At 38.9% G+C, this 18,066-nt stretch overlaps 1 protein-coding gene across 4 annotated transcripts in view; it reads right to left on the bottom strand.

The window, feature by feature from the left end:
• Nucleotides 1–15,016, bottom strand: part of rabgap1l (RAB GTPase activating protein 1-like) — a 121,788-nt gene extending 106,772 nt beyond the window's left edge. For 3 of the 4 annotated variants that reach the window (XM_017477898.3, XM_053683204.1, XM_053683205.1), the window contains exons 1-7: nucleotides 14,915–15,016; nucleotides 8,484–8,666; nucleotides 8,090–8,279; nucleotides 6,625–6,838; nucleotides 5,282–5,456; nucleotides 4,047–4,207; nucleotides 1,615–1,725 (exon numbers count right to left, since the gene is read on the bottom strand). In XM_017477898.3, coding sequence (XP_017333387.1) covers nucleotides 1,615–1,725; nucleotides 4,047–4,207; nucleotides 5,282–5,456; nucleotides 6,625–6,838; nucleotides 8,090–8,279; nucleotides 8,484–8,621 — 989 coding nt within the window. In that variant the 5' untranslated portion in view covers nucleotides 8,622–8,666; nucleotides 14,915–15,016. The remainder of the gene's footprint in view (nucleotides 1–1,614; nucleotides 1,726–4,046; nucleotides 4,208–5,281; nucleotides 5,457–6,624; nucleotides 6,839–8,089; nucleotides 8,280–8,483; nucleotides 8,667–14,914) is intronic. The other variant, XM_017477899.3, reaches the window with a different exon arrangement.
• Between the last annotated feature and the right edge of the window lie 3,050 nt (nucleotides 15,017–18,066).

Below are 18,066 nucleotides of genomic sequence, written 5' to 3' on the forward strand. Positions count from 1 at the left end.
GAAACTGAGGGTGACTATCTGTGTGTGTGTGTGTGTGTGTGTGTGTGTGTGTGTGTGTGTGTGTGTGTGTGTGTGTGTGTGTGTGAGAGAGAGAGAGAGAGAGAGAGAGAGAGAGAGAGACTTGGGGAAAAAGAGAAAGAAAGAGTGAGAGAAAGGGAGAGAGAAAGAGAGGGAGTATACACATAATATGCAGTGGTGTGAAAAAGTATTCTGTTTTTGTATCTCTCATACTAAATAGTTTTAGATCTTCAAACAAAATACAACATAAAACAAAGGCAACCTGAGTAAACATACAATATTTATCCAACACCCATTACCAATGTGAAAAACTAATTGCCCCTTTAAACTTAAAATCTGATTGTGCCACCTTTAGCAGCAATAACTGCAACTAAACACTTCCGTTAACTTGTAAAGTCTTTCATTTACTTCTAGAACTAGGATTTACTCCTATGCTTCGGTTAATTGTCTTGCGGCATAATAAAGTTGCGTTTGAGTTTCAACTTATAGACTGAAGACCGGACATTCTCCTTTAGGATTTTCTGGTCGAGAGCAGAATTTATGTTTCCCCTCAATTATTACAAATTGCCCAGTCCCCAAATCAGTAAAGCATCCCCACACCATCACACTTCCACCATCATGCTTGACCGTAATTATGATGTTCTTTTTGTGGAATTCGGTGTTTGGTTTACGGAAGATGTAAAGGGACCCCTGTCTTCCAAACAGTTCCACTTTCCACTCATCAATCCACAGAACATTCTCCCAAAAGGTTTGAGGGTCATCAAAGTGTCTTTTGACAAAATTCAGATGAGCCTTAATGTTCTTCTGGGTTAACAGTGGTTTTCACCTCAACACTCTTCCATGGATGCCATTTTTTCCCAGAGTCTGTCTGATAGTGGAGTCATGAACAGTGACCTTTATTGATGCAAGAGAGGCCTGTAGGTCCTTTAATGTTGTCGTTGGCTCTTTGTGATTTGCTGGATGAGTAGTTGCTGTGCTCTTGGAGGAATTTTGGAAAGTAGGGCACTTCTGTGAAGGTTCACTATTGTACTGAGTTTCTCCATTTGTAGATAATGGCTCTCACTGTGGTTCTTTCCAGTCCCAGAGCCTTTGAAATAGCTTTGCAACCCTTCTCAGACTGATGTATTTCAATCTCCTTCTTCCTCAACGTTTCTGGAATTTATTTCATATTTGGTGCAGTGCATTACTGGGTAAGACCTTTTAACCAAGGCCTGGTTGCGTCTAGTCCAGCTGAACCCCATTATGAATGCAGTTTCATAGATCTGGTGAATTGGTAACTATGGGGGCAAATACATTTTCACACAGGCCCAGTTGGTATTGGATAACTTTTTTGCTTCAATAAATAACATTATCATTTTAAAACTGTGCTTTGTGTTTACTCGGGTTGCCTTTGTTTTATCTTAGATTTTGTTTTCATTTCTGAAACAATTTAGTATAATATACACAAAAACAGAAGAAATAAAACACTTTCACAGCACTGTAGAATGCTTTGAAACGCTCGTCTTACATGTTGCAAAAACACAAAGTGAAAATGTGTTGCCTGTAGCTACATACAGCACATCACACAGTGATGGTTAAGTGTGTGTGTTATCTCACCGCTCTATTCCCAGTTCTATGTTGGAGATCTGCTGCACTGTAACCACCACCTTCTTCTGCACACCCTGCCGCAGCTTGAAGTAGTACTTGTCTCTGTCTTTAGGAACAGGACTGCAGGAGTGAGAGAAACCCAAGAATATATTTTTATTTACCATTTAAAGTCAGTGGAATTAGGCCTCTCACAGTTATGAAACAGTGCCAGCTTCATAATAGAAGCTTAATAAACACACACACACCTTACGACAATATGAAGAACAGATATTTTCTCACAAACACAAAAGGAAGTACAGGTTGCGTGTCGCTACCAAGAAAACGACGAATTAAAACTAGAACATTACAATCATTTCACACATCAACACACTTCCTGTTACCTTAAGTCTTACAGTAATGTCTGGTAATCAGATCACAGTTTATGTTGAAGAATCCTTAACTTAGATTTCTGGTAACTATTATTAGTTTATAAAAGTGTTTATTAGTAATTGTGCATTGCGAAGCAACACTATCATTATCCGATCTCTATTACACTTTATTTTTCTGCCAAACTTCGTTCACTAACTAGTCCCACATTTTTTGAAATATTGAAATGGAAAAAATTAACTGCTTGCATACAGCTTCCCCCCCGTAGCAGCTGTCTGAAGTACTTTTTTACCAGTAGAAATGAACGAAAAAAAATATTTGGGAGCTTGTGCAGACCAAACTGTACATGCTACTGACAGTAATTAGGCCATTATATGGTACCTCCTCCCTCTACTTAGGCAAGAGAGAGCCCAACTGACCTAATGGTGGCACTATATCACAGCGTAGCACACCATTTTACATTTTATGCCATATCTTACTCAGACAGCTGTAACTCAAATGAATGAACAAAACCTGACAGGCCCCTTCAGGACAAGGTTCTGAGGGCGTATTCTGAGTTTTAGGTGCGGTCATCAATTGTGAGTGGAGTTAAGCTGAGAAAACGGTTTCTCAGGAACCATAAATCCATTTGTGGGGAAACTTGGTATTCTCCATCTGTATGTTAAGTCTTGTTAATGATGAACTGGTCACTTAAAAACATGGCTGCCATTGGCCAATCAGCTTTCAGCAGGGGATAACAATAAGCAAACTTTGAAGGATGAGTCCATGGAGAGGGAAAAAAAAAAAAAAAACACTAAAATGTTATATTTGGTCACTGGGGGGCGCCATTCAGGTTTTTTCACTTATAAACATCATCTCGTAAAATAAGGTGTACAGTGAAGATTCGTTTTTCTCCTTATTCATTCTTATGATATAAAAATGTACCTTTTGGACCACAGAGTCCTGCCCACTCAAATTTCTGATAATTTGATTAATATCCATTCTCCAATATCCAATATCCATTCCTAGGATTTTTGCCATATCTTCAAAACTGTTGTGTCAAATTATTCAGAAGCATTTGAGCAAAACCTTCAGCATTTAATTTTCACAAAGCTCGAAAGGCATATTCAAGACTAGATTCTGTGGCTGTCTGTGGTAGTCCTTGGGGTGTGGGCAGCCTTAGGGGCAGGGTCATGTTCAAATGCCTGTATCTCAAAAACTAAGTCTGTTCGAGCTGAAACACCCTAGCAACCGCCTGCAATACCATAACCACCACCTAGCGATGCACTGCCAAAACATTAGCAACACCAGGAACTTGCTTAAGCTGTGGAATCACACTGCACCAACAAGTCACTGGAAGACATTAGCCTCTAGTTAACCTCAAGAGCTTTACTAACCATAGTAACCAATTCAAATCAGTGGCATTGACCTGTAAATGGCAACAGTAAAAGCAAGAGTTCCAATGCATACTTAATCAGTACGTTTACATGGACAACAATAATCTGATATTAACCCGATTAAGACAATACTCCGATTAACAAACTACCATGTAAACAGCGATTATTGATTAACTTAATCCGACTGAAGTCGGATTTAATTCGATTTGTGTTTACTCTAAGTCAACACAGATCGAATTAAGACATGTGGAGTATTTCTATTTTAGTCGCATTATAGACATGTACACACCTTAATCACACTATTAACATCGTGTGTGAGCTTTCGCCACATTTTGTGACAGGACACATACACACACGGCAGTGCTCAACCGTTTGACGGCAAACAAGAGAGCACGGCTGCGTCCGAAACCGCGTACTTACCTACTAAATACATGCATTTCTTCTACTATATAGTAGGTAAGTATGCGGTTTCGGACGCAGCCCATGGCTTTGTCTGAACATCTATTTGCACGTATAGCGTGACAAATAATTAACTGCACTTGAAGCTTTCGTAAAATTAAAAATACAAACATCCAAAACTGTATACGGTACCAAATGTAGGGCAACAGAAGGCATCCATTTATTCTAGTTAACAAACAATAATGGAATTTAGGAGATGCTTCCTCATAAGGACAGAACCAACACTGTAGCAGTTTTGACCTGAAGTTGCCTTTGCCGTCGTCCTCTCGCACCTCCAGGGACACGGTGAAAGTGAAGACGTCACCGTCAGGGGATTGAGGCAATGCCGACTCACGGATCTCTGAGCCAGCTCTAGATGAGCGCTTGAAGGCTGTGGAGAAGCTGTAGAGAATCCGGCTCACCTGCACAAAATAACAAAAAGACACAAGATTATTTTATTTAATCTTTGCTCATGAATTAGCACCATGGCTTAACCATGATGCACCAATTAGCACCATGATGCTAGTTAGATAGTTTCCAAATTTAATAGTCAGCATTTTTACAAGCAAAAACTATGATGAAGCTCAAATGCAAATGTTCCAACTACAAGTGACGCATTATAAAGAATAAAACACTTTGGGTGTGTTGTTATAGGAAAATAATCAAATGAGATGGTGGAGTTACGCTGCCCAATACATAGCTGCTGCTATCACCCTGAAGTGGCATATTTTCCTATAACAGCATTTCCTGAAAACTTTTATTACTCTTACACTACAGCTTATTGCCAAAGATTACAATTTTCTATTTATTAATAACATCATACTTTTTTATAGTTAGTTACTTATAGTTAAGTAACCCCACTTATAGTTAGTTAAATGTGTGAAACATCTGTGAAATAAGTTAGTTGTTATAATTTATGTGTTTAAATAATTTACGCTCATTGAAGTTAATATGACAATTTTTTTTTTTAAATTAGAGCTTTACTTCTGATTTTTAAAAAGAGCTCACAATGGACACTGAAAACTTCTTCCAAACATGCTAAATAAACGGCTTGTTACAAAACACATTTTTATGAGCAGGGCCAAATTTACCTAGCTTTGGTTCTAGACTTCAGGGTTTTCCCCTAAGTTTTCAAAGGGCTTTGTTGGTCTGGTTTCCAAGGGGTGGTGTTGGTTGGAGGTTGGGGGTCTGGAGGCGGGGTTTGAAATTAATCGAAGGAAATTTTACGTTCATTTAAGCATTTCATGTTGTTTTCGAACCCTTATCCTTACCATATTTGTGAATGAAAGCTGGCAAAAGTCGATTCATTTCACCAAATAACATGGTTTGAGATTTAATTAAAATAAATTCCTTTTTACGTTCATTCGGTTTAAGGTGCACCACAAAAACGTTTAGGTGCTGCGCCTAAGTCTTTCTACAGAAAGGAAAACCCTGGACTTGCTCTACAATTATTAACAGACAGACTTTGATTCTAACATGCAAGAGGGGCTACTCACAGCTTCTTTGATATGGCAGGAGAAGACATGAATCTGAAAGTCCTCGGAGCTGCGGTAGCTCTCAGTGAAGCAGAAGCAGTCACTCTCTAAGGAGCCATCTTTCCCTCGGGCACAAAACAGTACTTTATAGATGGGGAAGGAGGCAATCTCAGTGCCAGTGGCCTGGTCAACAATCCTGAAGTAAAGTACACAAAACAAAGTGTGAACTGTTTTTTATAAAGTCACATGCCATCAGGGTTCCCACTCCAAGTCAAATGAAAAATTCTTTTTCCTGACCAAAATCTTTAATCTCACATTTTAGTTAACACATATATAAAATTTACAAACAAAATTCCCTGACTTCAACCCCAAAATGATCAAATTCCCTGACATTCATGACTGGAATAGACTTTATTAAATTTCCATGTCATTCCAGAAATACCATGACCCATGGGAACCCTCTGCCATACATACTCAGAAATTACACAAAAATGACACTTAAAATGCTGGCTAGAACTTTTAACAATAACCAGCAGTATTTTGGGATGTGTGAGTGCATATATGGTTTCAGAAAGAAGTTAGAAACACACAGGAACTTGTGAAAGAACAATTCGTGGTTGCTTCACAGTATTTTCACATCTCTTACTTTAAAGGTGAAACAACAGTTCTCATGACAGCTGTGTTCATTCTTTATCCCCTCCCACACACATGTAGCCAAACACAGAAACTGCATCACCCTGTTAGTTTCAGTGTGGTTTATCTTCTGAACTGATCGGACAACAAGTTTATAACTTGTCTAATTTGTAGCCACCTCTCAGGAAAAATTTGACAATGAAATATGCTAAAGATTTTCAGTTATTTAAATTTCAGTGCATGACATGAGAGGAACGTGCACCCTGGATAAAGCACAAGAACAGGATAAAGATCCTGTTCTTTATCCTGTAAGGTCAAAAGTTTATATCTATTCTTACACGGGAAGAATATGATTATGCTTCCAGTATATCAGAACATATTTTGATATAAGGTGACCAAGATAAGTTTTTATGAGTCTGATCTTACATAGTCGGTGTCTCAATATGAGTCTTATCTGACAGTCAGCATATCTGTACATGAGCTTGGTCTTACATAGTAAAGTATGTTAGCATATGAAAGAGACCTCACACATCCAGAATATAATTACACAGGTCTGATCTTACACTAAGAGTCTGATTTGATATACGGTATATGAAGTACAGTTTACGAGTCTGATCTTACACTTTCCAGTACGTCAACATACGAATCTGATCTTACACTTCCAGTATGTCAGTATATGAGTCAGTGAATGATCTTTCTGTATATGAGATGGATGTCATTGCATGTCTTACCTCACACAGCCATCAGGATTGTTAGGTACATGCAAGGTGATTGGGATGGGACTAGGACTCTCAGCCCTCAGGGTGGACATTGCTTTCTGGGCCTCAGTCTCACTGCGTGGAGCCTTCACCCACGTACAGCCCAGGTAAGAGAGCTTACTGAACTGCACACTCTCCTCCTCCTCCTCCTCCTGCACCGGACTAACCACTGCAGCTACAGAAGCTTCTGGAAACATGCAACATATATCAGGTTAAATATCATTGTCTGGTGTTCTTTTTTCTTCTTCTTTTTTTTGTGCAAAATAAGACCTAATGAATAAGTCTTCACAGGTTTCTTTTGTGTTTTTTTTTCAAATGAAACATGTGTTTAGATGACACTCCTCATCATCAGGTTTTGTACCAACTTGTGGAGTCCATGTGTTATGGTCCATAGCTGTTGAATTTTTTTTTGTGCATTGTGCAGTCCATTTCAGGTTTTCCAGGTGCAGTCCATTATGGTCCTGTGATCCAGTCCACCACATCCCATTTTACCTGTGGCTCCTGTTATTACTGCTTGGCTACTTATGGAGTCAGGGGAGTAGCTTTATTCTCACTCAGGATTTTTGTTTGTGGATTGGGGTTATGTGTATATTTTTCTATAGTAGGGGAGAAAGGGAAATTCTGTGTCTTTTGTTTGGTGTAGGGTTGGTTGGCCACCTGTGCCACAGTTAGATCAGGGTTTTGTTTATTATTTTGGCCCGAGTCACACCTGAAGCCGTTAATCCCAGCAGTGCTTGTTTTTCCCTTTCTTTTTTTTGAAGTACAATATATTCCCTTTTATCTTTAACATTTGTGTGCTGTCTTTAACATAGCACACCCAGGCCATAAACCTCTAACCATTACAAACTGTACCATTATAATACCCTTCATTAGAAAAAGGAGCATCATACAGATATAAGCAAGTTTGTCCCCCTCCACCCATGACAGAATTCATGGCTTAAAACCATCAATGTTAGCACAGTCACATTTCACTTTACCATCATTACTTTTGTCTCCAAATATGGTTACTGAACTATTAGTATAACAGCATAAAACTGCAAACATGGTACAATAATAATTTAAGCATCCCAGAGAGTCACATCAAATGACTAAATCTTTGAGTCACTGCACTTTGAGTCACCGCACATAGTTCAGCTTTTCACAGGAAGCTCAAGAAAAGGACATCAGACACGAGGGGCTAAAACCCACAGCTTCAGTCAGTCAACACTTTCAAAAACAACAGGAACCAGTAACAATAGGAAGAGAACCAGCATGTATGCTCAGATACTTCCTGTGCAATAAAGATTCAAACTGCACAGAACACTCAGACCTTTTCTTGCCTTATATGTCAGTGGGCCTTGATCTGGAAATGTCTGAAGGTATAAAAACCACTTGATTGTATCAACATCTCCACTTCATCCTATTCTCCTTCAGAATGCTTTGAGAAGCCAGAGCATACCATTAGGTGTGTCACTGACAGCCAGGCTACGTGGTCTTTTCTGTGGATTAGGTTCTGTAGACATGCCTGTGTCCTGCGTGTTCTCTCCAGGCTCCACTGGTTTCTCCGTTCTCCTCTCCTCTGTCCTCAATTCATCCTCTAGAACCTCCTCCATTGCCCTTTCCAGTTGCTCACTTCCATTCCAAGACATCTAAGAGCACAAAACAGACCATCAAATCAACTGCGATGCAAAGTTCTGGCCCCCTTTTATCCTTTTAAGATGCAACAAAAATCATTGTAGAACAGTTTGCAATAACTGAACATTTTGAGAAGTTTGCACATTTAGGCTTCATCATAGACAGTGTCATCATAACAATCATACCAGCATCAGGGAAAGTGTAATGTGGTCAATCACCTTGAGTCGGGGACGTCCCTCTGAGCTGGATGGCGAGCCCTCTGCGCCGTTCTGCACCAGCACAAACTCCTCACTGGTGACTGTAGACACGGATTCAGTGGAGCCGCTCACTTTACGCAGAGACGAGCGGTCATCCATGATAGCTAGGGACACTCCTCCCTCGGCCCTGCCTCTGCTACTGCCCTGCACACAAAAAAAAAAAACGCACATCATAATTACTCAAACGTTACACTAACCCGAACAGGTGTTGCCCGGACCACACAACTGTGCAGCACAGCACTATTCCAGTGCTATTCAAATCCTATTTCAGTGAACTAGTCGTGCATGAAATGTTTATTTGGAGGAGGTCATCCATGGCATCACTGCTGATCAAAAATCTATTCACAGAAAGTCTTTCAATTCATACATTTCCACAGGGCACACTATGCCTGTATCAAGATCAGTCATCTCAACAGATGTTAATATACAATCAGCTCAATTATGATAACGTTTCCATATAAATAAACGAGAATCTGTCTAATACGGTTTATTAAAGGATTCTCTACACACATGCTTACTCATTAATGTCTGTACTTAACTTTGTTCATTCTCAATTCATATTTTAATTATTTCATACAATCCCATCGAATGTCTACTTTTATTTATTTATTTTTAACAATAATCTCCTCACCAGGCTCATGTTGATGATCAAAACAATTAAAATCAGTTCACGTTACACTCCCGCAGCACAGCCACATCCACCCTTAGGCTATCACTGCCTATGTTTACACATAAAGCCTCTCATCAAACTGATTGAATTTATTCTGATTGTTGTTTCTGAATTAACTGATGACAGGTGCCCCGGGCATAAATGGCATTCTGTTGAAAATATCTGTCCACAGCCAAGCTGCATGTAATCAATTCAAAGTTGCACGTATGCGAGTAAAGGCATTTAGTGGCATTGTTACCACAACGACTTCTGTCAGCATGTTAGCACGGATTAATCTACTCTGCTGAATGCCACCCAGTTAAACGTTGAGCCACCTTTACTCCGGCGATTTTCCATCCACATCATCTTCAAATGATACATCAAGTCAAATCAAATTGATTTATATAGCACATTTTAAAAACAACTTTAATTGACCAAAGTGCTGTACAGAGGTAGCTAAGTCATGGATACTAAAATTAAAAATAAACACACAAATAGTAGCAATAATAATACAAATAGGAATAATACGATATTGCATAAAATTGAAGAGATTAAGAAAAGTGAAGAATAAAAGATGATGGCTTAACAGTGGAAATAGCGACAGATATATGGCCATTTCACGGCCAATCTATCCTCACAATAATGTTTCTTCACAGGACTCATTGCATCAACATGAACAGTCTCATTGTTCAGCACACTGCAAAAATCTCAAAGTGAAAATAATCAGACAGATTTACACAGCTAATATTCTTCCATTTAACAGATTATTAAAATCCTTCCCAAACTCCAATCAATTTGCCTCAATCGATTATGTTCTGGCCGAGTTGTAAACAGGAAGGATTTTTAATCCTATTGAGCCATCGTTTAGATTACTATCAGACTGTGTGTAAACGTAACCATTTCAAAGTCTGACTCTGTGTTGTTTTGGGAAACCTACTGAAACGGCAGTATTTAAGACCAAACTCCAAAGATCAGCCATGTATTATTTTCCTCCATGTTTCGGTTTCGTTTTTCTGGAAATGTCACCAATGGAGCTGTCAATAATGATGCAACCTTGAGATTATAGTACCTGAAAGACTCTTTGACATGTGTGATATCAAAATTGCTAGATTTTCCTCAGTTATGTACACACCAAAATAATCTTTTAATGACTTGCTCATATTCATAAGATTTCTTCACATCTTTAATGTTCAGTGTTTATTAAAATATGATTTATTCTTGGAAATAATGCACATTCTTTCTATCCTGCTTCTGTATATTGGTCTCAATAAAAAAGGTCACATGATACATGCAAGCAGCAAGACACTCCAACTCAATATGTTCAATAATGTTGAAATTGTTTTTTTTTCCAAAAAATGTATTCAATATGCTACTCCATGCAACCTGCACAAACACTGAATAGCACCATCTTGTTTATGCTGATGCTGTTCCTGTTCTGTGTAGTGTTTAGTGTCATTACCCAGACTGCCCGGATAATTAGTTCTTGTGTCCTTGTCCTGGAATCACTATAATTTTACATGTATACATAAAGCTTGAGACAACAAGAGGTTAAGTGTAAAACAGAGTAAAATGATAGTGAAGCAAAACAATGCTGATGTTACGAACACAACACTACAGCCTGCCAAGTGCAATTTACCACTGTATGTTTTCTGTTGATTCTCATCTCACCGTTTCCTGAGATAAGCCACTCATTATGTAATGTCACGTCAGCACACATGAAGAGTGCAAACCAGACACCTTATTTATTTTCGACCGCTGAAAACTATTCACGTACATCTATTCTAAAAAAAGATGACAAACGATCATTTGCACTGAGCTACATTTCACTTGCTTTTATAACTCTGGCAAGCAACAATGTCAAAAACTAACCTCACAACCCTGGCCCCTGAGGCAGTGTTTTGTACCACGGTGACACTGAGAAGAAGCAGTTCTAACTGTATCATCACCCACACCAGGCACTGTGCAAACGCAGGGATTTATTTCAGTGTGATCACAGGCAGCTGTGTGTGAAAGGCTCCACATAGACACGGCTCCTGAGACACAGTCATGTGCTCTGATCACATTCAGTCAATTACAGCCTTTATAAACGATCCAGAACTGAAAGAGAACGCAAACACAGCAGTGCTTTGTGCCAAATGTGCAATTTCATCATAATCACAGAGTAATGCCCTGAAGTGTTTTGTTAAATCTACCATATACTTGCATCATGCTGCTCCTTGAGGTAATGTGCGGTTCCCTCGTTTCTGTTTTTCCTCATCAGTGCAGACTATACCTCATTTTATGAGCTTAAAGCATACACCAGAGAGAACATAATCAAGAATGAGCTCAATGTAATCCGCTCAACTCATTAAGTTGCTTATAAACAGATTTTCAACCTTGCAGCATCAGCGATGGCTAATACCTATAAAATGTCATTCTAACAATCCATTAAAATAATCTATGTAGAAGAGAAGATTGTTTAAGCAAGAAAAAAAACAAACAAAAAACAAAAAAACCTAAGGAGTGTCCTGGACAGGGTCGACTGTGAAGCAGAGTTACTGTAACCCCCCTGAAATTGATTACTTTCATATAACACATCCCAAAATGTTTTTTTTAGTCTTAAACTACAGCAATTACAATTTTTATTCATTAAACAGCAACACAGCATACAATTTTATATATTTATAGTTAGATTTAACATTGTGAGGAGTTCAAGAAACAGTTAGTTCCTGTTATTACAGTACATTATACAGTTATCCCTGACAAGCCCTGCTTTCTTTTCCTCTTTCATGACGTTAATGAGACAAAAACACAGCTTATGTTATGAGAAACTACTCCACATGTTTACTCTGATTAAAAATGTCAGGAGTTTTTGAGTTACTTACAACCAAGTTCAAACAGATAAAATAGGCTTAGAAAACTCAGCTATTTAAATGAATAATCTAAGGATCAAATATTGGTCTAAGCCAGCATGAAGCTGAAACTGAAAGCAGTTCATCATGTAGTTTCCAACAGTGTAGGGACGGCCAATATGACAACATATTACTCATACTGTGATGAATAACAAGAAATTTTCTGAAATATCACTGGAACTGTAAATTTTCTAACTAATGTAACATGGCATGATTTAATAACAATACTGTTACTCAGTAAATACGTGATTTGGCAGTTAATTACATTTTTGTAGTCATTAAATAGTAGTGATTCTGAACTCACAGTTTTAAAAGTGGTAATATGTTGGCTAAATATCATGATGTATAATATGTAGTACAGTGATATGATTTGTGCCGTATTGCCCATCACTACTGCTGTGTAACTCATTAGGGCCAACTTTTACCAAATTTAAAAAAAAAGAAATGAATAAATACTTGATAGGGAGAGTGTTCAATGAGATGCTTACGCTAACATTTAATGACAAACTTTCTTCTGTGATGTTTTAGGATCATTTTTGTCCAGATCTTGGGGTGATTTTTTTTTCAGATTTTCTGGTCTGGACTGTCCATCAGCACACAAAAGTAGACGACCATATTAATACTGCAATTTCAAATATTAACGCAGATGTCAGAGAGAATTTAAACCCGTGTTCTAGGAAGGGAGTTGCCCCGTCGGCTTTCTCCAGACACAAATGATGCCATAAACAGCACATGGGCGGGCTGTACAGTCACTAAAGTTCTGTCACACACAGTTGCCCGGTTACAAAGTAAAAAGCTGCCTGGACACAACAGCACCTGCACATTTCCCTAAGCATTCCATGGTGCAATTTTACAAACTTACTTCAAACCACATAAGCAACCACGTACTGACCACCGAGTGTTCCTAAAACCGTTTGGCACTGTACAGTCGAATACTTAAGTGAAAGTGTGAGTATAACCTGGTGAACTCCCTCAACAGAAACAAGCGTTACTACAGGGTAAAAACCAGCTTCACTTTATTTCAACGCAAAGAGTCCTTCTGTATTTTCCCCTGAGGGTATTGTGAAATTGTGAAAAACTCATCACTGTGAATATATGTGTGATTTGCAAACCAAAATGCAAAACAGTGGGTTGCAATTTACTTAAACCCACCATGTGTCACTGAGGTGATTCAGAGTGGAGGAAAAACAGTATTAAGCCACCACCTGATTCTCACCAATAACTTTTCACCTGGTGCCAGCAAACAAAATGATTGTTTTTTTTTGTTTTGTTTTTTTATAAAATAGTTTACAAAAATACAATATATATAAAAAATATACTATTAAGAAACCATTATGGTTGCACCTTATAGCATGGGATCTCATCATATCTTCCCCTTGTGTAATTTGTACTTTGATTTGATAATGCTTGCTTTATTGTGACCAACAAAGTAATCAACCACATTAATATTGATTCACACGCGGTTTCTCAACCACTGATGACGTGTTAAGCATTTGTCAGTAAAGCAGGCTTACACTAATTATTGCCAGCACACAGGATATCTAAACCTCGGGTGCATTTCACCAAGTGCAATAACTCGACACAACTTGTCGGCGATAACACGGTTTATATTTGTGCAATTACAGCTCTCTTTTAAGATTATGAGTCGTCACAGTGTACGTGATGAACCCAAATTAAATCTTCGCTGGATTCAATAACAGACTGTACACTAATGTGTTCTCCAGTTCAGATTATAATTATGAAAATCATAAAGATAGGCCGGTGATTAAGGAAAAATCACTTTGCTCTTGCTTACACCTTCAATCAGCCCGATCCCGGCTTGTGTAGAAAAAAGGGTCTCAAACAGAAATGATCTTTTGCCATTGCCACTACCATGTCTGTAGCCATCTTATGAGTTTGAGGTCATCCCTTGAAAAACAAACTGTGTGGAATGACAGTCTGGACTAGAAAGAAATCAGCCCCAACCCCGACTTCATACAATTCTGTGTACTTTCACGTTACATGTTTCTGTTGTCCCACAAAAATCCAGAATAATCCACTTTAAGACATTTGTTAACAGCAAATAAGTTGAACTGGATACCAAAAATGTACTTAATTTTTTTTTATTGTTTCCTTGAAAAATAAGGAAAAACTTGCATATTTGAGTATGTCAGAGAAAAAAAATTATATATATATATATATATATATATATATATATATATATATATATATATAAAATTTATTTTTTGTGGCCATTTACTCCAGCTAGGTCGCCTAGAACAACCAGAAACCTAGGCAGATGTGTTTAAACCTATAACAACTTTTCAGGATAATAATATAATATCTTGGCTAGTGTTTTAAAGCTATAATTTGCTAGGCTTCTTGCTAAGGGGCAAAGTAAGACAGGAAACGCGCCCAAACCGCCACCGGTCCATATTAATACGTTTAAATCTGAGGCTTGTCAACACTGTTATGGTGTTGCACTGTTATGGTAACAGCGACGTTGCTATTGCTCGCTATTGTGGTTTAATACACACGGTTATCTCTGAAACTATTCCTTTAAAATAGCTTAGCTGCCTTCCTCCAGAGCTAAGCTAGCTACATAACTAGCAATACCAGAAACCGCACGCGACACGCACAGGTAGCAAAAAGAGCTCGCGCACTGATTCAACAAGCAGACTACCATCCTGAACTGGTTAGTTAGTGTCATAACTAGTTATCAAAGTATAGACTATTAGCCCCTGTGTTTGTTATTTCCTGAAAACAGCTGCTCGTAAACACAAAACATGGCGTTTAGAAGTAAAAGTGGCGGCCATGATTGCAGCATAACATCCAGGTGGTGTTTAAAAAGCGACACTACAGGAATAACTTACTTGTTCGGAGTTTTGCGTTGAAGTGTCTGTCAGCACTCCGGTTTATATCCAACAACAGAAAACGCCTTGTTTTTCTACCCGTATTGGAGAAAATCCCGCCTCCTCTGCTGTGATTGGTTAATACTCACAAGCAATGTATTGATTGGAGCCGCTACCCAATCCTAAAGTCAAAGGCGGTATAATATTACCCAATCCGGGAACAGGAAGCGGGATTTGTCGGAATACAGGCGGATCGAACTAGTGGTTTCGGGTTTATTTACGTCACTGGAGCGAGTCTGGGGATGTTTGAGCGCCACCGTGAGGCACAAAATGCCCTCCATGAAATCAAAACCAAAATTAGATAGCTTGCTGCGTTTATTTCTAAATAAACCAAAAGTCTTAGAACAGTTCAAGAAAATCAGTGAAATTCTTGAGCGACAATTCATTTTGACTTTAGTCCCATAGAGAAAACGTGTTTGTTTGTTTGTTTGTTCGTGATACATACAGTATCTTAGGGCATGTTTACTACACTCTTAGCGGGAAAAGGTTTCTTAAAACCTCATTGTATGATAAATTCATTCTGGTCAGGGTCATGGTGGATGCAGAGCCTATCCCAGGGTGGGATGCACTGGGTGAGAGGTGGGAATACACCCTGGGGTTTTTTGGCCAGTGGGAGAAAACTGGAGAAGTCATAGGAATCCCACACAGACACGAGAAGAACATGTGAAACGTCAGACAGGCAGCATCCCGAGCTCAGGTTCAAACTGGGGGCCCTGGAGCTGTGAGACTGGATGATAAATATATTTAGAAATATAGTTCCAGCATTTCCAAAGGAAACCTGGAATTTTCTTCTGATAGAGAAACCCTCTTCAGTCGGGTCCTACACAGAAACTTTAGGGGTTCCCTCAGAGGCACAATCTGAAGAACACTACAGGATGCCACAATGAACTTTTTCTCTGAGTCTGTATTACAGTATTAAATTTGTCAAAATCAGAGTCTCATGTGTAGTCATTCATACATTAATTCTCAGTAACACTTAATCTGAATTAGGGTCATAGTGAATCAGGGACCTATCACAAAAACACTGGACCTGAGGCAAGACAATATTTTGGATGGGACAATAATCCATCACAGGGTATCAAGCACACATTCACACACTCATTCACACTTAAGCGACCCTTGCGCTGTGAGACAGTGTCACATATTGTAGGCGCAGGACAGAAGCAAGTGCAGGTATGGCAGTTTAATAAAACAATATGAAGTACAAAGTATCTGGCAGAAAACAAAGTCCAAGGCAGGTTAGGGTCAAACAATCAATGAAACAGGCAGAATAGAGAATCGAGGTCAACAGGGTAAACAAAGTCTATAACCAGAAAAGCAAACATGAGACAAAGCAACTGAGCGTAATACTTCACAAAGTCCTTGTGTAGAAATATTCTCTTATATCTGTGGTTGTGAATGCTGTGAATAGGATGCAGGTGTGCGTGATTAGAGTGAACGTGAGTGTTCTGGGAATTGCACTCCCTGGTGGCCATGTTTGTAAGCCGCCGTGCAGGATGGGAAATGTAGTCACTGGTTTGCTGTGATATGACAGGCAGCAATGCTACACACTGCACCACCGTCTCACTGCATGTTTCTGTGTTTAAAAAAAAAAAACTTGTCGGCGATAACACGGTTTATATTTGTGCAATTACAGCTCTCTTTTGATGAGATGATGAGTCGTCACAGTGTACGTGATGAACCCAAATTAAATCTTTGCTGGATTCAATAACAGACTGTACCAATAACAGACTGAAAATCATAAAGATAGGCCGGTGATTAAGGAAAAATCACTTCGCTCTTGCTTACACCGTAAAACAGCCCGATCCTGGCTTGTGCAGAAAAAAGGGTCTCAAACAGAAATGATCTTCTTCTGCCATTGCCACTACCATGTCTGTAGCCATCTTGTGAGTTTGAGGTCATCCCTTGCCAAACATAAACTGTGTGGAATGACAGTCTGGACTAGAAAGAAATCAGCCCCAAAATCCCCCCCCCCCCCCCCCCCAAAAAAAATGCGAAATATAAATTCAACACAATTAAACTGTTTGGATGCCAAATAATCATAAATGACAAAATCACAAAATATTTCTTTGGGTTGTTGGGGGGAAAAATTACAGTAAAAAAAGAACTGCTGTCCCTGTTTAATGGTTAAGCAAAATCTCTATTTCACGATCTCTCTATTTTTTTTTATTTTTTATTCAGGCTACTTCTGCATTGTCTTCGCTGTGTGCTTGGATTCAGTCTTAGGTCCTAAGTGCACTTGAGCAAGTTTTCATTAAGGATGTTTTTGTACTTGTATGTGTTCATCTTTTCCTAAGTCCTGACAAGCCTCATAGAGCTTATGAGCATGATGCTGCTGCCACCATTCTCCATTGATGGAAATGCTCAGGTAAGGAGCAGATGGTTTCATCAGACCAGAGTGCTTCTTTACGCCTTTTGGCAAACTCCTGTCAAGCCAACATGAGCCTTTTATTGAGGAGTGGCTTGTATCTAGTCCCTCTACCATGAAGACCCGATGCTGCAAAGACGGTTATCCCTTCTGTCAGGTTCAGTTATTTTGAGGGGACAGCAAATTTACACTGTTACACAAGCTGTACACTCACTACTTTACATTGTAGCAAAGTGTCATTTATTCAGTGTTGTCACATGAAAAGATATAATCAAATATTTACAAAAATGTGTGTGTGTGTGTGTGTGTGTGTGGGGGGGGGGGGGGGGGGTACTCACTTTTGTGAGATACTGTATATGTCTGGCAGTTATTCCTCTGCAGATGTTTTTATCCTCAGCCTGCCAAACCACAATGATCATAGTTTATTTTAAAAGAAATTGAATATGGGGTTATACATGGAAAAATACATTAAGAGTGATGACTGATAACAGCAACAAGCAGTACCAGTGGAGATTGCCAAATCTCCATTGAAATCTCTCTTTCTGTATATGTACAGCAAATTCCACACTGCAGATATCAGCCATAACTCAGGTGAGCCTGGTGGTGCAAGGGACCTAGCTTAACCTCGCCCACTGCATTCTTGTAGACAGAGTATTGGCATAACCTTGTTTTGAAAAGTGCTGAGGACAAGTACAAAAAACACTGTGAGATCATATAGAAATCACATGTAGTTCCACCGATCGAT

The sequence above is a fragment of the Ictalurus punctatus genome, chromosome 10 (genome assembly GCF_001660625.3).
Source record: "Ictalurus punctatus breed USDA103 chromosome 10, Coco_2.0, whole genome shotgun sequence".
In the NCBI taxonomy this organism is placed as follows: domain Eukaryota; kingdom Metazoa; phylum Chordata; class Actinopteri; order Siluriformes; family Ictaluridae; genus Ictalurus; species Ictalurus punctatus.